This window comes from Lepidochelys olivacea (genome assembly GCF_965140295.1).
Source record: "Lepidochelys olivacea isolate rLepOli2 genome assembly, chromosome: 22".
Lineage (NCBI taxonomy): Eukaryota > Metazoa > Chordata > Testudines > Cheloniidae > Lepidochelys > Lepidochelys olivacea.
In genome coordinates this window covers 15,865,560-15,887,664 of record NC_140432.1, presented here as the reverse complement: position 1 = coordinate 15,887,664, position 22,105 = coordinate 15,865,560, and the positions used below count along the sequence as shown (strand labels likewise).

At 54.5% G+C, this 22,105-nt stretch overlaps 1 protein-coding gene across 3 annotated transcripts; it reads left to right on the top strand.

The window, feature by feature from the left end:
- Window positions 1-2,845: 2,845 nt before the first annotated feature.
- NLRX1 (NLR family member X1) lies at window positions 2,846-21,602 on the top strand. 3 transcript variants are annotated; one of them, XM_084611746.1, is made up of 10 exons: window positions 2,846-3,063; window positions 5,263-5,368; window positions 6,161-6,294; window positions 9,776-9,851; window positions 11,337-11,434; window positions 12,045-12,661; window positions 13,523-14,934; window positions 17,515-17,601; window positions 19,186-19,437; window positions 20,148-21,602. In XM_084611746.1, exons 3-10 carry the CDS (start codon window positions 6,180-6,182, stop codon window positions 20,464-20,466), a joined length of 2,976 nt encoding a protein of 991 aa, XP_084467872.1. In that variant the 5' UTR covers window positions 2,846-3,063; window positions 5,263-5,368; window positions 6,161-6,179; the 3' UTR covers window positions 20,467-21,602. The 3 variants fall into 3 exon arrangements, with proteins under 3 accessions (XP_084467872.1, XP_084467874.1, XP_084467873.1); XM_084611747.1 differs by lacking the exon at window positions 2,846-3,063 and adding an exon at window positions 4,810-5,011; XM_084611748.1 differs by lacking the exon at window positions 5,263-5,368.
- Window positions 21,603-22,105: the final 503 nt, after the last annotated feature.

The following is a 22,105-nucleotide window of genomic DNA, read 5'->3' as shown; positions in this document are numbered from 1 at the left end:
AGAGAGTGTCACATGGCTATCTCAGCTGTTCCATGTTTCCCATCGATATCTCAACATGGCTGGTGTGTGTGTGTTCTAAGTCTCTTTTCAAGTGTTCTTCATGTTTGTATAACCAGATGGGTTTGTATAGGGAGTGCGTGTGTGTGTGTGTGTGTATACGTGTGTAGCATAGAGAGGTCTGGCCAATAGAATCTGTCACGGGCCACCTAATCATAAGAGGTGTGTCTGTTTAATTGGGACCGCGTCCCACAACCAATGTGTTTCCAACCATGGCTAACAGTCACCGTGAGTCTGTTTAAATGGCTTCATGTGCAAACCCTTTGCTACAGCGGCCAGGTGTGACACGCTGTCTGCCAGCATTCAGGACACATTCTGCGATCTCTTTGTTCACTGGAGGTGGCTACGTGGATCCACATGACCTTGCTATCATTTCCCCAAGCCTGGCCCTCTGCGTATCTTTTCAAAACAAGTGGTGAAAGGGAAGCAAATCTCTCCCAGCCTGAGAGCTCCCCTTGGGAAACTGGCATGTCTCTTTCCTGATGAGGGTCAGTTCCAGTGAAGAGGATTGTGCTGTCTGCACACACACACATGCAGGTATAGTCTGTCTGTAGCTCCTGACTTCATGATGGTGTCTTTGCAGAGACGTTACTAGTTTAATCTTGACCACCATCCAGATTCACAGGGTGACAGGAGTCAGCAGCTAGGCAGACATTTTGCAGTTTAATTCAGTGTTCCTGAGATGCCAGCTGTACTCGTTGGATTTCACACCCTTAATAAAACCTATATTTATACTGTACATGTCAGAGCGCCTTTTCCGTCTCTGGGGGCCTGAAGGGCATGTGCGCATGTGTGTAGGGGGTCTAGGCAGTGAATTTGTTTGCCAGTGTGTACAGGCTGGGCTGGGTGTGGGCATGTGGTTTTGAGTGGCTAGGGAACCAGGCGTCTTTTTCTTTGGGGGTGCAGTTGTGAGCTCATGTGTATTGTGTGTAGGGTCAGGGGTATGAGTGTGCGTGTGCCCGTGTGGAGTGTGTTGCTTTGTGTGCAGCGATGCAGGTGCACATGCCCTGAGTAGAGCTGTGAGCGTGTGCAGGGATGCGCGGGTGTGAAGGGTGTGAGTATGGTGGTGAATGTTTGGGGTTGAGAGTGCGTGGGGGTCATCTCGGCAAGTGTGGCTGACGGAGGAGAAACCTCACATGAGCCAGACCCAACATACGGCAGGGGGTTAACCCTGCTCTGAGGGGGTCAAGGTCAGATGGTGTTTAATGATCCAGCTTTGTCTTCATTGTGGGGAGTGGGGAGGATGATTCCTACAGGCACTTCCCAGGGCAGGATGCAGGAGGTTCTCTCCTGTCCCTGGTAAGACCCAGGGGCTTCTCTTGTCAAGTAGACAAGCAGGTCTCCCGGTTATTTGTTGCCAGTGTAAGTCATTTAGGATTGGAATTCTGCCCTCGCCCAGTGAAAACAGGCACATGAGAGAATGCATACGACACAGGGCTGACACGGCTCCTGTTGGGAGACACTGGGACGGGCATGTCTGCGAGCTCCCCCAGTCAATGCCCCCGCCTCTTTTCCCCATAGCACTTCACCTGGGCCTGGGAGAGCAGGGCCCTGTCCCTAGGCCGCTTCCTTCTGGGAAAGGTTGGGACTGGAGCACCTGGGAGCTTCCCCCATCAAGTGCTCCTCAGTGTTGCTGCAGTAACCACCATCCGTGCAAAGCTCGAGGCACTGGATGGCTGTTGCATTTTTACCCTTCTCATTCAGCGCCTGGGCTGACAGGAAAAGCCAGAAAAGCTCTGAGTCACCTCCCAGGGCGAAACCTTCCCTAGAAACGGATGGGTGTTTGGGTGCCAAACCCCAAAAGACAGTTGTGCCTGTAATACTGAGGAAGGAAGTGGAGAATGACTCCATCCCACCCATGTTCCTGCCTGCTGGGAGCTGTTCCCTGCAGCTGCAAGAGTGGAACCACAGACTGTAACAGGTGAGTTGCAAAATCCCTCTTAGGGCCTTGTCCCCAACCATAACAACAGCAATGGTCATTGTTATTTATGAATGATGTTATCTTAGTGCCTAGCAGCCATCGTCAGGGATCAGGGCCTCGCTCTGCGCGGTGCTGGACGTAAACGACAAAAAGATGGTCCCTGCTTCAAACAGGACTCGCCGGTCCTTCCAAACACAGCTAAAATAAAGATTGCTCAGGAGCCATATTTCCTCCCCCTTGTCCTGTCCCCCCCCTACCCCTGAATCCACTACTGTCTGTCGTCATTGCTCTTTGCGTTAAGCATCTTAACAATTCACCAGCTCCTTGCCTGGGTAGGTTTGTAAAGCCCAATGCACCCCTCCTTCGGTGCTGAAGCCATACCAATGATCGCTATGGCCATGGGGAATAGCCGGAGGGCCTTGCACAGAGCTTGCTCTATTGATTAGTGTAGACTCTCGAATTTATACTTAATGATGCCACATGATTGTGATGTGCCATCAGCCTGCACAGCACAGGTGTGTTAGTAAAGTTGTTTCAGCAAGGACCTGAGCCTGATTCTGCCCTCATTTCTACAGGTGTAAATCTGGAGTGATGCTCCTGAAGCCAATGGCGTGAAACTGGCATGCAATCAGAATCGGCCTCTTTGGCCCAGATCCTCCAAGGTGTTTAGGTTCCTAACAGCCATAGATTTCCATTGACTTTGAGGCTCTGGGCCTTTTTGCACCGGAATAACTTTCGCAGTGCTAATGGAGGAGCTGTCTTTTGCTCTCCTCTCCCTCTCCTTCTCTGTGGTTTCACCACCCCGGCTTATTTTTGGCAGCTTCCCCAGCTGTAGAGGCGGTGGGAGGGGCCAGAGCTGCAGGAAGTTACAGCTGCAAGGAAGCAGCCAGAGAGAAGCTGTCAGAGAACGAACTAAAAACACAGAAAGGAAAGGGAGGGACGCTCTCTGGCACGGGGCAACATTTAACAGCTGCCAGGGATGGCAGAGATACAACTGCATGCAGTGATGGGTGGGGAAGAGCGATTCCAAATGGACCGAAGGCTGTGGGACTAACACACAGCAGCTGGCTGAGAAAACACTCTAGGTAACTTTTGATCTTCCAGAGTCTCATTTTTCCTCAGTCCCCATTCTCTGAGCCGGCTGGGTCCCTGCTCCCCCTAGTCCGAGCACACAGCGGCTCAGAAGCCAGAGCCCTGATTTCCTTCATCTCTGGCTTTCTCTGGTGGGCTGGGTTCTGAGCAAGGGGCTGGCTTTTAACAGAAACGACTGGTGTATTTCTGCTCTGTGGCGGGGACCGTGTAAGACAGAATGAGCAGGAAACTGGCTTATCTCTCCTAGGCAATGGTAACGGGGTCTGTGGGGTTCATGGCAGCAGGGACCTCTGTGCTGACCTTGTGGGGCTGCCCTGAGCAGAGGCTGCAAAAGTAAGTCCCTAGACTGGTGGCTCTGGGACACTGTGACCCAGTTTGGGTTTCACCCCAAACATGCCCCTCCCAGAGCAGCATCCCTGCCCAGCTATTGATAGAAATAGAACAGCTGGGACCCCAGGCAGTGGGCTTCACAGCACCCTGCCTTTCAAATTCAGGGGTCTGCTGAGTTACAGGAGCATAGGGGACAGCAAAACGTGCCCGTGAAGTCGGGTGGGCATGGAGCCCTGGACTCGAAGTCAGGACTCCTGGGTTCTAGTCCCAGCTTTGCTAACAAAGTGTCTAGTGGTTACCACAAGGGACTCCAAAGCCAGACCTTCTTGGGTTCTATTTCAGCTCTGTTATGGGCCTGCTCTGTACCTCAGTTTCCCCAGCAGTAAAATGGGCATAATCAATGAGACAGACCCTCCTTCAGAAAGGGCTCTGAGATGGGTAGATGAAAAGCATCCGAAAGGGCTCGGTGAGTCGTCGCAGCTCCGGCCCCACTCAAGAGGGCGGCACAGGAGAGCCCAGAGCCCAGGTAGCTTCCCTGGGACCAGAGGTTTCCTGTTGTGTGGTTTGGAAACTCTCAGGGTGCCTGAAACACAAGGCAGAGGAGAGGTGAGGCGAGGCTGAGTAGCTTGCTGTGTGGGGATTCCCGCCCAGGTAATGACAGCTTGGGGAGGGAAAGACACCCTGCTCGCATGTCACCTGTTAACCCTTCAGTGCCCTCCCTACATCTACCAGTGATGGAATGCCCCCAGACCCAGCCACAGCTAAACCCAGATGCAACGACCAACTCCTTTTCTCACACTGGGCAGGAGTCCCTGAGCCTTACAGCGCAGATGGAGAAGGGCAGGGCTGGCACCCCGCTCCCAGCACTGAGAAGCCTCAGAGGAGGCAATGCCCACAACTTGCTCCCCTGGGGACAGTCAGACATGGCCTGGAGCAGAGACTGGTATTAGTCAGTTGAGAGAGGATGAACCAGGTGTTCCCTGGACACATATGTTCTCCTGTTCTGGCTGCTCACAAAGATCATGGATTCAGCAATTGGCAGCAGCTGTCTGGGCTGGAAACAAGCTTGTTCCGCTTTAAATTTGACTCTTGCTCCAGTTTACCCTTGCCTCAGAGTTGCTAAACTCCCGCTGCATTCAACAGGTGTGCAGAGCAAGGGGGCCCCACACCTGCTCGGTGGGGATCCATTCAGCCCTGACAAACATGGATGGCAGCAGCAACCCCACTCCTGACTGTTTTTGGCCCAGACTCTCCAATGCAGCCCCTGGTAGGGCGCTCCCGAGCGCTGCTCTCTGCAAGCCTGAAAGCAGCAGGCCAGATTTCAGCTTGACAGCTGGAGTCTCTCTCCCCTGTTGCTTTAAGGGGAGGAGGCTACGGGTTTGCCCTAAGCCTGTGTCTCATTTCTCCAACAGAGCAGCCAGCACAGGCTGCCAGGCTCAGGATAGAGGACTCTGTGCCGGCTGCCACTGCAGCACTGGAGAGAGACATGAATGCAGCAGGAGACGGTCTCCTCAGTGGGCCCCTGGGATCTGTCTGGTAGAGAAGGTCACCGGCCTGTCCTTCCCCTGACTGTCACTGACAGGCCAAGGGGAAAAGCCTGTAACCACTCAGGTATTTGGAGGGGGGAGGGCATAAGGGGGAGAGGATGGATATTTCTCTCCTCTAACACTACAGAGCTACCAATAGGGTGACCAGATGTCCCGATTTTATAGGGACAGTCCTAATTTTTGGGTCTTTTTCTTATATAGGCTCCTATTACCCTCCACCCCCTCTCCCGATTTTTCACCTTTGCTGTCTGGTCACCCTAGCTGCCAACACTCCCCATGTCAGCGGGACTCTCACCTTTGATCTCTTTCTTAAAGCCCCTACCCCTGGAGTCACCTGGTTGTGGGAGACTCTCTAAACAGCACCAGCCAAACTAAATGTGAAGCCTCTCGTCAGGAGAGAGAAGTCTGGATCCCCAAGAAGGTAAAGAAAGACTCAAATGTCATTATTGAATAAGTAGTGCGATCTTCAGGTGGGGAGGGCCTGACTCACGATTTTGAAGGGGGGGGAGTGACACTGCTCCTTCACCTCCTGCTCTGTCTCTTTCTTCCCCTAAATTAACTGAATGAGAACAGCTGCAGCCCCTCGCTCAGGTGATTGGTTAAGAACCTTACGTGCTTAGAACTATTGTTTTGCCTGACCCAGAGACCCTCCTTTGCTTGTGACTCAGGTGGCAAAAAACTCCCACCAGTACAATGGGCTTGACTCTTCTCTTGCTCACATCCGTTCCCTGTGATAATCCATTTAAACCAGTGTGAGAAGAGACGGAGGCCCCCAAAGTGCAGTAAAGCTGCAGGGCACCAGCTAATCACTACAGAGGTCAGGAAGGGGATCTCCCCAGTGCTGCAGACAGGGTAGAAGACTGAGCGGATGGCCTGATACTATGGGTTTGCACAGGGAAGAGCTGTCTTGAGGGCCCCCTCTCTGCTCCAAGATTGCTAATCTCTCTGCTTGGTGGGGAGAGCACTATTTATGCTTGCCTCTTGGTGTGAGAGCCCAAGGAGGAAGGGTGAATGAAGCAAGCTTTGGGCTTCTGCTCATGCAAGATGATGCTGGTTCCTTAGCCCTCAGGTGTGTCCTGGGGTAGGCTGGGCTTTGCTAACCTGGCCCTCACAGCACACAGCTCAGTGGTGGGACTGAGGACCCCAGCCTGTCCAGCTGGGGCACCGCAGTGGGGTGGTCCACCTCCCCAAGTGATTGCTCTCTGCATTTCAGCTGAAGCAAGTCCCCTGCCATGCAGTGCCCGAGATGTCTGCCCCAGGCTGGGACCCGCTGGAGCAGGATCCAGGGCCCCAAGCTCGGAGGCCGAGAGATTACGTGCATGCTGCTGTCCCCCAGCTCTGCACCAGGTAAGCAGCCGTTGGGTGAGAGCAGCTGAGGTGAGAAGCCTCTTACCTGGCTTTCCCCAGAGCCCAATCCCTTTGGAGTGAAATTTGCAGCTCCCTGTTATGGCTGCAGGTGGAATCACTGGATTCTACCTTCTGGGGCAGCATGATCTTATGAGTGGGGCAGGGGAATCAGGATGCCTGGGTTCTGTTCCTGGCTCTGAGAGGGTGGGAAGGTCTAGAGACTACAGCAAGGGGCTGGGAGCCCAGTTCTTCTACTGGCGCTGCCCCGACTCACCTAGTGACCATGGCCATATCACAGTCATGTCCTGTGTGTGAATTCCCCACTGATGAAACTGCGTTAAGACAAAAGCACGGTGGGTCTAAGGTTGGGTGCTGGGTTTTGGGGGCTTGGGATGGCAGCAGTTCTGCCTGGGCCCAGCTCACACTGCAGCCAGTCTGTGCTGCTTTGTCAGAGGAGACTTGCTGGCCTAGTTATGTCACTTCTAATTGCACCATTCTGGCGGGGAGGTGGTGTTTGTGCAAAGTGTTTCCTTCTAGTTTACATAGAGGCAGTGCAGGGCAGGGGTCTGGGAGACAGACCTCCTGGGTTCTATTCCCAGCTGTGCCACTGACTCACTGGATGACTTTGAGCAAGTCACTTGACTACTTTGTGCCTCAGTTTCCCCATCTGTAAAATGGAGTTAATGGTAGTGACCTCCTTAGTGAAGTGCTTTGCGTGGATGGACAGTGCTAGAGAAGGGGAAAAACATTGGGGCAATAAGTGGAAAATCCAGTCCTGAGTGGATGACTGGGGGGAGATATTCCCACATGCCCTGGCACCAGGAGGCAGAGACCTCAGTGGGGGAATTCCCTGGGAGGTTATTTGCAGGTCAGGCTGTGCCACTGCTGGGAAGAATTCTCTGGCTCATGTGATGCGGTGCCCTCGATGCTTGCTCATAACTTAGCACTTAGAAAGAGCCTGCTTTTTACAGGAGCTGAGCACCTGCAGCTACCACTGGAATCAGCAGGATCTGCACCAAAGCAGGCCCAGGGTCTGCAAAGCATCGCATCCTGTATTAACAAGAGTGTCCTAAGTAAGACACGGGAGGTCATTGTCCCACTCTGGTTGGCTCTGGTGAGGCCCTAGCTGGAGTACCCATGGCCAGTTCTGGGGGCCACGCTTTAGGAAAGATGTGGAGAAATCGGAGAGAGTCCAGAGGAGAGCAACAAAAATGCTCAAAGTTTGGAAAACCTGATCTCTGAGAAAAGGTTGAAAGACTTGGGTATGTTTCGTCAAGAGAAGGCTGAGGGGCACCTGATAAGTCTGCCAATACGTAAAAGGTTGTTCTCCTTGTCCATCGAGGGCAGGACAACAAGGACTCAGCTAAGTTTGCAACAAGGGAGAGTGTGACGAAGTGGGACTGTTCTTAATGTCAGGTTTCAGAGTAACAGCCGTGTTGGTCTGTATTCGCAAAAAGAAAAGGAGGACTTGTGGCACCTTAGAGACTAACCAATTTATTTGAGTATGAGCTTTCGTGAGCTACAGCTCACTTCATCGGGTGCATACTGTGGAAACTGGCAATTTATTTGAGCTCATACTCAAATAAATTGGTTAGTCTCTAAGGTGCCACAAGTCCTCCTTTTCTTTTTGTTCTTAATGTATCCTCTGAATAGTGTGGGGGTGCCTCAGTTTCCCCTGTGCAGTTCTTAAGTATCTAGGTGGTGGGGTAAGGCTGTATGATCATTGCAGAGCCCTAGAGGACAGGTATGTGCAGGGGTCTGGACACACAGAATGGCCAACACCCTGTTTCCTGGCAACTGATGGCCTGGCATTCCCCCCACCCCCACCCCGAGGTGAGAGCTAAAGGGTTGGAGAACAAAGGGATCAGGTGCCCTCCTGGCCCAGAAAGGGACAAAGCCCAGAGGAGGAGGGGCTGGAGGGAGTTTTCAGTTTGAGCCTGGCTGGAGAAATGCAGTGAAAGGCAGACATGGTTGTCTGGCTCACTGCCCCCCAAAATGGACCCAGCTGAGGGGGTCCGGTTCTCTGCACCTACAAGCTCTGTTTTAGACCATGTTCCTGTCTAATAAACCTCTGTTTTACTGGCTGGCTGAGTGTCACATCTGACTGCGAAGTTGGGGGGCAGGACCCTCTGGCTTCCCCAGGACCCCGCCTGGGCGGACTCACTGTGGGAAGTGCACGGAGGGGCAGAGGAGGCTGACTGCTCTGAGGTCAGACCCAGGAAGGTGGGAGCTGTGTGAGCTGTGTGTCCTGCAGACAGGCTGCTCACAGAAAGGAGACTGCCCCAGCGTCCTGACTGGTTTCATGGGGAGCAGTTCCAGAGCATCGCCCAGGGACTCCGTGACAGAGAGTTAGGTTGGATATTAGGAAAAACTTTCTGTCTCTCTAAGGATAGTTGAGTGCTGGCACAGGTTACCTCGGGAGGTTGGGGAGTCTCCGTCATCGGAGGGTTTTAAGTGCAGGTGTGATGCAGCAGAGAGGGGGAGTGTTGACCTGGGAATGTGGCAGGGGAGTTTCACTGGGGATGGGAAACCTGAGAGCCTGTAACCTGAGCCAGGAGGGGGAGGTAACACCTCTGCCCGGGAATGTGGACGGAGGCTGCAGGAGAGAGCCTGCTGGGGGGGGTTAGTTTTTCAGTTTGGTGCTGGGTGGTGGAACGCAGGAAACCCCAGGGCTGGGGTCTAAGCTCCCTGCTCCCCCAGAAGGACTTGACTGAGGGGTCCTGGTTGTACCCACAAGCTCTGTTTTAGACTGTGTTCCTTCTGTCCAATAAACCTTCTGTTTTACTGGCTGGCTGAGAGTCACAGTGAATCCCAGGAAGAGGGGTACAGGCCTCGGACTCCCCCACACTCTGTGACAACAGGGTAGACAAACACCTTTTAGGGATGGTCTAGGTTTACTTCGTCCTGCCTTAGCACAGGTGGTTGGACTAGCTGACCTCTCGAGGTCCCTTCCAGCCTGATATTTCTATGATTTCTGTGATATTAGCTAATTGATCCTCACAACCCCCTTGGGGGGGCGAGTATTGTCCCTCACAGGGAGGCACAGACAGGGGAAATACCAAGGCCAGAGAGTAAGACAGTGGCAGAGACAGGATTTGAACAGTGGAGCTCCTGTCTCCCAAGCCTATGCTCTGAACATAAGCCCATGACTCTGCAGGCAGGTGTCTCCCTGGGGCTCGAATCTGGCATCGCTGCCTTAGCATCCTGTTCCCTGGCCGTGCACAGATGCACACTACATGGAGCATGGTCCGGTCCAGGCCACATGGAGCCAGAACCCTGGGGAAGGTGCACAGAACATCCTGGCTGTCTGGGCCTCCGGTGCTGCTGGAGCAAGGCTCCTTCCTCCTCTTTCTGGGAGTGCAGAGGAAGAAGGGTGCTAAGCGGGGGTCGGTACCCTGGGGGGCGGGTGGCAGGCGACGGACACCATCCTGTATCTCTCTCAATCCTGCTCTCTCTGACCTCCTGCATTCCTTCCTTTCAGGTGCCAGGAGCAGCTTCATCCTTGGGAGGATGCTTCACCCAGCTGGCAGGTTGTGCTCCAAAATGTCCCCCTCCAGGTAGGGCCTGGAGCGCCTGCGGAAGCTGGCAGGGGCATGAAGTAAAGGGGACCCAAGTGCAAGGGGTGGGTGGCTAAGGCAGCTCCCCTCACATAAAGCAATTGGTCTAATTTGTCGGTGTGGGTGTTAAAGTTAATTGAGATCCTGCCCCAGGATGCATGGCTTTGGTGGGGGGAGGCTGCTGAGGCCCTCTCAGCTGGGCTCTTCCTGATCTTTCAGAGGGACTAGCTCTGGGAGTCTGGGAACAGGCTAAGGGAGGCTGGGAACAGGCTAAGGGGCCTGTCACCCCTAGGCAACCCATTCAAACCCACCCCAGCTGATGACAGAAGGTTATGTGTGGGGAGCTGCTCAGCTTAGAAAAGAGACAACTGAGGGGGGAGATGATCGAGGTCTATGAAATCATGACTGGTGTGGAAAAAGTGCATAAGGAAGTGTTATTTACTCCTTCACATGACACAAGCAGGGGTCACCCAATGCACTTAATAGGCAGCAGGTTTAAAACAACAATAGGAAGGACTACTTCACACAACGCACAGTTAGCCTGTGGAATTCATTGCCAGGGGATGCTGTGCAGGTCAGTAGTATAACTGGGTTCAAAAAAGAACTAGATAAGTTCATGGAGGGTAGGTCCACAAAGGCTATTGGCCAAGATTGTCAGGGATGCAACCCCATGCTCTGGGTGCCCCTACACCTCTGATGGCCAGAAGTTGGTAGTGGACGACAGGGGATGGCTCACTCAATAATTGCGCTTTTCTGTTCATCTCATCTAAAGCATCTGGCCCCAGCCACTGTTGGTGACAGGACACTGGTCCATTCTTATATAAGGTGGCTTGTTGCTATTTGGTGGTCCTTATGAAATGAGTTTGGCCTCTGCCCAGTTCCCAGTGGACAAGTATTCACATAACAAACAGCCCCCGGCACTAACAGGCCCCCCCTTGTTCTCTGGCTCAGAGGAGAGATCGAAGCCTGAGTGCAGACTGAACTCCTGAATGGGTCCCTCGATGGCAGGCCTGAGACAGATAGGTTGGGGGGAGCTTGCCTGGCTCCTGCTGGAACCAGACCTGGTCTCAGGATAAAGTGGGCACATTTTGCAGCTCAGAGCTCAAACAAGGGGAGGTTCTCTTTGGGCTGAGTTGGAAGAAGCAGGTCCTGGTTTGTTGTCTTCAGGTTCCCCATTTCCCACAATGCCCCTGGAGCTGACATGGGTCCTACTGCAGTTGTGCTTTCCCCAGTTCTTCTCGCACCACTGTGTTTGCACACAAGCTGCTCCCTTCCTTCGTTTCGGAAGTGTTTTGTCACTGGCAGGGAGGCAGTTTCCCTGTGGCCGGGGCTGAGGGGTTGGCTGGTGAGCTAACCATGTCTTTGGCTGGGATGTCCAGGTTCACTCAAGCTGCAGCCTGCCCCAGCTCTGGGCCGTTGGGACAGACTCTGCTGTCCCACTCTGGGCTTTGCTCTCTCAACAATTCCCTGCCTGCTTCCTTGCAGGAGCTTTGCTCGCTACCAAGGAGGATTCCAGGAGAGTGCGTCTCAGCCGAGCTCCTCCCGGCCTGGCCAGATGGCCCTGAGGAATGTGGCCTCTTCCGGTAAGGCCCCGTGCTTCTGCCACGCTGTAGGAGCCCATCACAGAGGGGCAGTGCTGAGGTGGTAGGGTGTGCTCGGGACTGGGAGTCAGGTGAGCAGGCTGGGATGCAGTCACTGACCCGGGTGAGGTGCGGTGGTTAGAAAAGGAGACAGAGTGTCAGGAGTCCTGGGTTCTATTCCCTGTTCTGTCGCTGACTCGCTGCGGGGCCCTGGAGCCAGCGGGCTCCTCACCCTGTGTGAAACAGAGAGGGTCACCATGCCCCTCCAACCCTTCGTAGTGTGCTGGGGGGGTCTTTAGATGGGGAAATGTTACCTCTGTACAAAGCAATATTAAAGGCACCGTCTTGGCAGGTCAGGTTGGGCTGTGGGGGTGGGGAGTGGACAGCACGAGTGCTGCTCCAATACAGGAATGAAGGGGGGAGCTAGCTGGATCCGGGGGTTCCTGGGCTTTGTTAGTGCTTGGAGCAGCCGGTGCCGGGACTGCGCTGCGGGACTCTAGCGCTGGGGGTACTGGAGGGGCTCCAGCAATTTGGAAACTTGAGACAGCCTTCGCCCTCCCCCCCGCCCCGTATTTGTGAGCATCTCTCTACTCCCCCCCCCCCGACCCCTCAGACGCCATTCAGAAGCACCGGAAGAGCCTGTCTGACTGGTTCAGCCACCAGCCCAATGAGGAGAGGCAGTTCGGCCCATCCTTCTCACTGGACACCATCCACGTGGACCCGGTCATCAGGGAGAGCTCCCTGGAGGAGATCTTGAAGCCCTCGCCTGACCTGACCATCCTGAACCAGTTCCAGTCCCCTTGTAGCCGGACCATCGGCCTCCAGAACCTGTTCGACGCGGACGCCTGCGGGCAGCAGGTGAAGAATGTGGTGCTGTACGGCACAGTGGGCACAGGGAAGAGCACCCTCATCAAAAAGATGGTGGTGGACTGGTGCCATGGGCGCCTGCCCCACTTCGAGTTGGTCATCCCCTTCTCCTGCGAGGACCTGTCCCAGAGCAACGTGCCCGTCTCGCTACGGCGCCTCATCACCAAAAAGTACCTGCACCTCAAGGAGGTGTTGCCGCTGCTGGGCTCCACCAACCTCAAGGTGCTCGTTATCCTCCATGGCCTGGAGCGGCTCAACTTGGACTTCCGGCTGTCTGGCACTGAGCTCTGCTGCGACCCTAACGAGGCCGTGCCTCCCTCCACCATCGTGGTCAACCTGCTGAGGAAGTACCTGCTGCCAGAGGTTGGTGTTCCTCCCCACCCGGTGCTGTGAGCAGGTAGAAACGGGGATCCCGGGAGCATTGCCCAGAACCCACTCCTTGGTGGGGCCTCTACTGGCCCTGACTGGCTGGTAAAAGGCACAGCAAGGAGCTTCCCCACACCCCCTGTGCTGGAAGGACACCCACGCCCCTCATGGCCCTTAGGAGGGAGAGGGGAGTCCAGTCTTCAAAGCTCATTCAGTCTTTGGCCTCCCTGCACAGGCTGGGAACAAAGAGGCCGATCCGTGCCAGCTGGGAGGGTTGTTTCTTGACAACCTGCAGTTATCGATGTAACATAGCAAATGCAACCCCAAGGTGGTTCCTGACCCAAAGAACGGACAGCCTAAATGGAAGGTGGCAAATCCAGAAGGCATGGGGGAATGGGTGTCGGCGGAGGGGTGAGGCGAATGAACGGAGGGGGTTGCTAAGGTGGCACGACATGCCCCATCTTAGTGCTGGCGGTTCTGACCTGTTGTGCCATCAGTACGGGCTGCGGCATGAGGGATTTGTAGAAAAAGGCAATGTGTGGGAGTCCATCAGCCGGACTGAGATCCCCTAAACTCCCCTCACACCCAGCCTCAGATAGCGATGATGTTAAATCACTGCTGCCCTGGGCTGCATGTGAACCAGCAGCCTTGAGGTAATCATCACCTTAATCCCATCCAGTCCTTGCCCTTCCTCCTCAAGTCATTTAGTCATATAGGGCCTGACACAAGGCACTCTGACACCAGTGAGAGGTTTCCTATTGAGGTCAGTGGGCTCTGGATCAGGCCAGTAATGGTTTGACAGAGAAAGAGAGGGACTGTATTAAATCCCAGCTTTGTGCATCTCTGCTCTGGTTGCAGGCCAGCATCATCGTCACCACGCGCCCATCCGCCGTGCGCCGGATCCCCAGCAAGTACGTGGGCCGCTACGCCGAGATCTGTGGCTTCTCTGACACCAATCTCCAGAAGCAGTACTTCCAGATGCGCCTGAGCCAGCCCGGCTGCAACGGCAGCGGGAGCAGCAGCAACTCGGATGAGCGGGACAACCTGGTGGAGATGCTTTCGAGGAATCTGGAGCGCCACAACCAGATCGCGGCTGCTTGCTTCCTGCCCTCTTACTGCTGGCTGGTCTGCACCACTCTGCACTTCCTCTACTTCACCAAGTCGGTGCCTCCCGGCCAGACCCTGACGGGCATCTACACCAGCTTCCTGCGGCTCAACTTCAGCGGGGAGATCCTGGACAGCACCGACCCCACCAACGTCTCCATGATGAAATACGTAGCCAAGACGGTGGGCAAGCTGGCCCATGAGGGGGTGATTTCCCGCCAGACCTGCTTCTCGGATGAAGACCTGCAGAAGTGCTTCGAAGTGGAGATGAAGACGGAGGGTGAGCTTAACCTCCTCAATGTCTTCCGCACTGACGTCTTCCGCTTCTTCCTCACGCCCTGCGTTCAGCCGGGCAAGGAGCACACCTTTGTCTTCACCATCCCTGCCATGCAGGAGTACCTGGCAGCCCTCTACGTGGTGCTGGGCGAGAAGAAGACCCTGGCACAGCGGGTGGGGAAGGAGGTGTCTGAGGTCATCGGCAAGGTAAGCGAGGACGTGACTCTGGTGCTGAGCATCGTCTCCAAGGTCCTCCCCCTGCGCATCCTGCCGCTGCTCTTCGGCCTACTCAAGATGTTCCCCCGCTTCTTCAACCGGCTCAGTGGCAAGGACCGCGACACCATTGCCCACACCATGGCGGTGGAGATGTTCAAGGAGGAGGACTACTTCAATGACGATGTGCTAGACCAGATCAACTCCAGCATCTTGGGGGTGGAGGGCCCCCAGCACCACCCTGACGAGGCACCGGATGATGAAGTCTTTGAGCTCTTCCCTATCTTCATGGGTGGGCTCCTGTCGCGCCGCAACCGGGCCCTCCTGGAGCAGCTTGGCTGCTCCATCAAGAACCTGGCAGCCTTTGAGATTGCCAACGCTATGAAGAAGACCATGATCAGGAACAGCCGCAAGTGGCTGCCCCCATCCGAGCTGATGGACTACCTCGTCTTCCTGCATGAGTTCCAGAACGAGCGCTTCACGGCTGAGGCCATCCACTCCCTCAGGACGATCAACCTCTCCTCCATCAAGATGACCCCACTCAAGTGCTCCATTCTGGCATCTGTCATGGGCACCACCAGCCATGAGGTGGAGGAGCTTAACCTGAGCTCATGCCATCTTGATGTCAACAGCCTGAGAACTCTTTTCCCTGTCCTGCTACGGTGCCGGAAGCTCCAGTGAGTGCCTCCTTCTCTGATTCTGCCCGGGGTCTAGGTCATCCATTTATATCTGGGGATGCCTTGATTGTACTCCCATCAGCAGCTTGCCTGGAGCCTGAGAGCTGCGTACAATGGTGTAAACCAGTGGTTCTCAAAACTGTGGGTCAGGACCCCAAAGTTGGTCGTGACCCTGTTTTAATGGGGTTGCCAGGGCTGGCATTAGACTTGCTGGGGCCTGGGGCTGAAGCCAAAAGTCCAAGCCCCACCGCCCAGGGATGAAGCTCTCAAGCTTCAGCTTCACACTCCCCCAGGGGGGCAGGGCTCGGGCTGTGGCTTTGGGCCCCCTTGCCTGGGGCGGAAGGGCTTGGGTTTCTGTCCCCCTTCCCGGGGTCATGGAGTAATTTTTGTTGTCAGAAAGGGGTCACGGTGCAATGAAGTTTGAGAAACCTGATGTAAAGAGTTGCTGCCTTTGTCCGTTTTAAATACGAAGATACAGACCATGGAGACTATGAATCAGTGTACAATGCTCCTTGATCTAAGCAGCCATGCTAGATTATTGCATGCTGGGACTAGTAGTCTCAATGGATAGCAACTCTTTACAGATGATGGGTCCTTTATAGAACTCTGTGGGCTGCTGTTCAGCTGTTCTTTGAACCGTACTTGGCATCAAGGCTCTTCTAGTGGTTTTCATCTCCGTATTTCAGCTGTCAGTTCCCAAATTCCTGTTGCTTTTCAGGGCCCTTGCTTTTGTGGAATTCTATCTAAAGGCACCACAAATCCATTCAAGTAATTTTTAGATTATATTGCCAGCTCTGCTAACTTTTTATTAAAGAAGCAGAGCGGGGAGAGAGGGAGAAAGCCATTTGCCCATCATTAGATTTTACTTTAGATCAGAGTTAAGATCATTAGAGTATCTTGGACCCACTGTTTCACTTGGTACCAGAGAATAACATAAGAATGGCCATACTGGGTCAGACCAAAGGTCCATCTAGCCCAGTATCCTGTCTTCCAACCGTGGCGAATGCAAAGATGTCCCAGAGGGAATGAACAGAACAGGTAATCATCAAGTGATCCATTCCCTGTACGATATATTCCATCTCTATTCCGTGCAGGGTCTTTGGTACACACTGACTCTCCATAAGCTTTGTGGAGTTGAATGATATCAGAGAGAGAAACTAAGACATAGGGACAAGGGGGCCATGAGATGCTTCCAGATTGGGTTTGGAATGTGATGGAGACTTGAACAAGATGGAAAGATACAATGTGGAGGAGGGGTACTATTCCAGACAATGGCAGCTGCGGAGCAGAAGGTTCTTGCGCCATCTCTGTTGAGATGATGCGGAGAGACAGAGGAGATTATTGGTGTGGGGATGGGATGTTAGATAAGATCTGTGAGATGGCTGCGGTGATACCACAGTGGGTTGTATAATGGAGAAGGGCAGTTTTGAACTGGATATTGAAGTGATTGGGGAAAGCAGTCAATTGCATTTTTTTAAAATATGGCCTGTTCAGAAATTTGCACCCCTCTGATTGTTTTCCCCCTCCATGGATCCTGTCTGGCTGCAGAAAAGGTGGAATCTAGAGCTGGAAAAGACCTATTTAGTCCAGGTCCTGGCCAGTTGCAAGACTCTCTTCTTGTCACTTTGCTCCTGTTTTGTCCTAGTCTCGTTTTTTAAATATGCCTGGTATTGCAATCTCACCTTCTACCAGAAGGCGGCAAGCTGCAATCAGGAAAGAAAGAGGGGAAGGAAAATACAGTGGGTCTGAAAAAAATGTCCCATCCCTTTGGCCAGAGAAGAATCAATACAAACACAATCAGGGAGGGAATCCATGGTGGATCCTTCCCTCTCTCTCCTCCAACATCTGAATTTCCCTTCCTGCTGGGGACTGTTCTCCCATGTACATCTCTCTGGGATTCTGTCTGAGAGCTTGTGCCATTTAGTCTTCTGGCTGGTACTGCCCCTCTTCTGGTCTGTGCATGAAAATGGGGAGCACTTTCTCCCTGTTTGGGGAAAAAATACTGTATTATCTTCCAAGCAGAGGTGATGGCTGCCTTATGGCTGACCCATAACTCGGTAGCGCCTGCCAGGAGTAATACTGAGCGTTTACATAGCACCCTTCAATGGCTTCACAGACACTAATTGGATAAGCCTGACATTCCCAGGACTGCAGGGGAGGGAGTTCAGTGTTGTTAATACTGATAGGGAAATGACTCCCCCAAGGCTGCATGCTGGCAGAGCAGGGAACAACCCCAAGAGTCCAGTTCTGTGCTTTTGGCCACAAGACGCAGGCTGCCTCTCCCATTGGGTTGCCTCAGGAGAGACCTCACCCCTTGTGGTTCTTCCTTCCTAGTCCTGGGGTGCCTGGCAGGCTAGGAGAGGTGGAGGGGGTGTTAGTGAGCAGGTGGGTGTGAGTCACACTGTAATAGGTGCACCTACATGCCCTCCATGTAGGGCAATAACCTCTACTCCGCCCTCTAGGGCCAGAGTGCGGTACTCCTACAGCAGGGGCATGTGTGGGGAGGGGCTGGGTGTTGGCCCCATAACATGAAGGGTTGACTAGCGCCACTGCTGACCTCTTGCTCTCGCCCTGTCTCAGTTTGCAGCTCAACAGCTTGGGCCCTGAAGCCTGCAGGGAGATCCGGGACCTGCTGCTGCACGACAAGTGTGTGGTGAGCACCCTGCGGTGAGTGTGCTCAGGAAAACAAGAGCCTGTCCCCCGGAGCAGGACTCTCTCTCTGAGACCTACCCCAACTGGTGAGGTCACTTCCTTAGTGTGTTCGGCTGACCTGTGGTCATGGCTTTCTGGATCTCCTGGTCAGGAGTTCAAGCCGCATGCTGAGCCCCGCTGTTACTGGCCTGAGTCTGAGGGATCCTGGAGAGGGGAGGTATTAGAGGGTAAGCAAATGGCTGAGAGGAAAGGCTGGGGGCAGAGCCTGCTGGTTGTTACTTTGGCCCTTACTAAGCAGGCTCGACGCTCAGCTCAGGGCCAGCTGAAGCCGCTGGTCCCCATGGTCTGTGTACTGGGCAGGATCCTTTAAAGTGCTTGGACCTAGCTTTGCCAAAGGGGCCTGGATCAAGAGGGTTTTCCAGGCACCTGGCCATGGAGGCAATATCTGGTGTGCTCCATCGTCTTTCATTGTCCCTTTCACACTCTTTGCTGCAGCCCTTCCCTTCCCGGCTCTGCAGCCCTGCTTAGCCTGCGGTTCTCTCTAGCGTGGGTTCAGGCAGAGCGGAAACTCCCTGCAGCACAATGGCAGGGCTGGGGGGAGCTGGCTGCCAGGCCAAAGCTGTATAGGACTACAGAACGCTGCCTGACTCAAACATCTTCCCCATCCATGTTGTTAGGGGAGGGTGGTGTCAGTTCTACGGGGTGGGTGAAGGGATTATGAGGGAAATGTACCGAGAGCTGAGGAAGGCATTTGAGGGAAGAATGGGGGGAGGTTTCCTATTAAGCAGGAGCACAGAAAGGAAGCTGTGGCATGCCCCCGCCAAGGCTGCGATAAAGGGAAAGCTAGGGCTAACTGAAAATTTTCCGTCAAATCCGTTTTTCAACAGAAAATTGGGTTTTCAGCTAGATGAAGTATTTTGCAAAAAGTGTTCACTTTCCATAGAAAATTCTAGTGATTTGCTTTTAAATTGAACAGTCCTATCTCCAAACCCCAAAATATTCCAATTTCAACAAGCTGCTATGGTGCCTCATGGCAGCTGTAGTTCAGTTGCTTCATGTCCCCATTCTCGTCTATGAACCAGGCTCCTCAGCTGGACTACATCTCCCATGATGCATCATGGCCAGGGAATCCCATGAAGTTCCGCCTCCCACTCCAAAAGGGGAAACCCTACTGCATCATGGGAGATGTAGTCCAACCAGGGAGCCCAGCTTATAGTGGAGAATGGAAGCATGAGGCACCTGAACTACAACTCCCACGAGGCACCGCAGCAGCATTTCCAAATTGAAATATTTTGGTAATCAAATTTCTGCCCAAAATCAAAAAATTTCCAATGAAAATTTATACAAAACTTTTTTTTTTAAATGCTGAAATTATCTGTGGTGGGGGGAAAACCCCTCTTTTCTTTTTCCTCCTTTTTTTTCCCCTAACCAGCTCTGAGGGGGACAAGCTATTTTCTCCCCCAGAACCCTCTGTCACCCCATGTCCTGCAGCACTAAGGTATGAGCAGTAAACACCCCACTAGTCAGTGCCTGTTGGGGTGGCAGCCCCATTTCCTGGCTGCCCCCTCTCCCTCTGTGACCTTCCTGTGTTGTTTTCAGGCTCTCGGACAACCCCGTGACTGAGCAGGGGGCCAAGTACTTGGCTGAGGCCATCGCAGGCAACCGCTCCCTGACACACCTGTCCCTGCTGCACACCTCCTTGGGGAACCAGGGTGTGGAAGTGATCACTCAGCACCTGGCCCAGAACCAGCACCTAAAGTTGCTCAACGTGGGCTACAATTCGGTGACGGACAAGGCAGCCCTGGAGCTGGTGGAGGTGGCTAAGAGGCATGCGACACTGAAGGAAGTGCAGTGAGTCTCCAAGTCCCTTCCCCTCACCATACAGCCAGGTCAATGTCTTCCCCGCCCCATCCATGACCCCAGACCAGGGAGCCACAGCTCAGGCATCCAGCCCGGCATCCCCTTTATGGGCACCAGCTTCCCTCCTTGGCAGCACTCCCAGCCCACAAGACCTGGCCCCTCTCCCTCTGGGTGCTCCCCCCACCCCATATCGGCTCCTTGCTGGTGGCTGCTTTAGCACTTGCTCCTTGTCAACAGCGGCCGAGCATGTCACTCATTGGCCAACCCCTCATGGCTGCTAGAGTCCTTGTCTCTCATTGGTCACTGTGCCTCCACTCATCTCTCATAGGCCACTACTCCCCTGAGCCATAGCTCATGCTTCTCTCTGTTTGGTCACTGTGCCCGTACTTTGCTTCAGTGGCTTCTGCCCCATATGGCTGCACAAGTGCTTGTCCCTTATTGGTCACTGCCTTGTCCCATGCTTGTCTCTCATTGGCCACTACCTCATGCGGCTGCTTGAGGCCTTGTCCCTCAGTGGCCACCATTCGTCCACTCGTTGCCCGTTGGCTGCGGCTCCTCTCTGAGCCTGCACTCATTGGCTACTGCCCTTTGGGGCTGCTCCTGTCCTTTCATTTCATTGGCCACTGCCCCGCCATGCTCCTCTCTCATTGGTCACCAAGGGATGCCTCATGGCCCCATAACCCTGCTTCTCCCTTCCCCAGCCTGTATTTCAACGACATCAGTGAGGAGGGCAAGTGGGCCCTGCATGCGCTGCGCAAGGACCGCGACGGCGTCCAGGTGCTGGTGTTCCTCACAGTGGGCACCGACGTCTCCGACTACTGGGCCTTCATCCTGAGCGTGGTGAAGAAGAACCTGCCCAACTGGGACCGCGAGCGGGTCCAGCAGCACCTCAGCCTGCTGCTGCAGGACCTGGAGTGCAGCCGCCGGCAGACCGGCAACCCCTGGAAGAAGGCCAAGTTCCTGCGGGTGGAGAACGAGGTCAAGAAGATGCTGGTTAAAATCCAGCAGGGAACCTTCTAACACCCCCCCACGCACCTCTCCATGAGCAGGATGGGAGGATGCAATGGACATAAGGACTTAACAGGGTCCGAGGGAGTCACTCTGTTAACCATTTCACCACCCCCACCACCCCAAGAGCAGGGTTCGCTTGCGTGGCTGGGAGCAGGTAGTTACTTGCAGCACCACAGGGCATGGGGGTCCTGTCGGGAGAAGCCCCAGTGCCAGGACAGCAGGAGGCACTATTTTAGGCCTGGAGTGAGGTGTGTTGGCAACGCTGGGCAGTAGAAAAGGAGGAGGCGGGGTGTGGTCAGAGCAGCTGGTCGGAGGCGGGGGAGGGGGAAGCTTGCACAGCACTGGCCCAGGCTTTAGATGGCACCGTCGCTCCCTCACTGGGATCCCATCTGCACAGCCACAGGTACCTCAGGGACGCGCTCAGTGCTAGGGTTCACTGGGCTATTTCCCAAGCAGCTCCTGGCCTCCCTTCCTGGAGTGTACTGAGGCCATGAACCCTGCACTCTCACGTGCTGCCTCTGAGCGATGCCCAAGTAGAACTACAGTGAAACCACAACACCAAGAGCCTGGGGCCTCCGTGGAAGGACTAGGGAGCATTGCCCCTTGGGAGCTGCCCTGTGCCTCCATCTGGGAACCCCTCTGCCATTCCCAGACAGCAAGCGGCCATGGCCACGGCTGGTGAGACCCTGGCTCTGCTCCAAGGGAGCCACTTGTATTCCAAGGGAGGGGGGACTGCAGCCTGAACTCCGCGAGGGCTGAGAATGGTGCGGCCATCGGTCATGCCAAACACAGGACAGGTTTGCATGGCAAGACTCTTAAGGGCACCAGAGGGCTGAGAGCCAGTTGATCAACCAAGGGCCCGAGTCTCCTGGACCTTGTGGAGTCCTTTCTTCCAGGGCCCAGTGGCTGCCGAATGCTCCCATTCTGATCAGGGAGCATTTGACACCCGCCGTGCGCTGGTTTCAATGACGGCACAGGGGAATCGGGCCCTGGGAATCCATCCTGGGGGGAGGGTTGTGTGGACTAAGGCAGCACGAGGCCCAGTGCAGGACAGCAGGCTGAAGGGCAGAGCAGCTCTGGAGGTGGTTCCCAGTATTGGACGCTTTGTGCAGTTCTATGTATCATTGAAACTAAACCACTTTTGTTTCCACAAACGTGAGTTGTTACCAAACTGGTCTGTTCTTCTGTGGCCAGAGCCTTCCCGAACCGATGCCACATCTCTCCTGCCATCTGCCTGGGGAGCACTACCCGCTCCCATCCCTGCAGTACTTCTGTGCGGGAGGGGTGGGGGGACATTTCCTTGGCACTTCATGGGCTGATTGGGGATTGGGGGGAGGGGATTCGAGATTGTGCCGTAGCCAGGCTATGTGAGCATGGTGTGGGGAAGCAATCCAGGGAAGAGGAAGAGACCCACCTTATGGCTCGTCGGTAGGAGAGAAGGATCGGGGGTTGCAGGGCCTTAACCTGATGAAGCAGTTTCAGGCATGGGACCACCGGGGGTTGGCTTTGTGGCTGGCCTGGCTGCCTCAGCTGGGTTGAGGGGTGGACAATGGAGCCTTTCCCCTCCAGGATACCCTCTCTGCGCTGGCCTGGGACCACAGTGACCTAGAGTCATTCCTCTGGATGGCTGACTGGTGCCCTGTGTGAA

Bases quoted from the DNA above. Each gene is read 5' to 3' on its own strand.
- NLRX1 (XM_084611748.1), top strand. From the start codon at position 6,180: ATGCAGTGCCCGAGATGTCTGCCCCAGGCTGGGACCCGCTGGAGCAGG. The intron at 12,662-13,522 runs GTTGGTGTTCCT...CTCTGGTTGCAG, and splicing joins GGAAGTACCTGCTGCCAGAG to GCCAGCATCATCGTCACCAC. The intron at 19,438-20,147 runs GTGAGTCTCCAA...TCCCTTCCCCAG, and splicing joins GCGACACTGAAGGAAGTGCA to CCTGTATTTCAACGACATCA.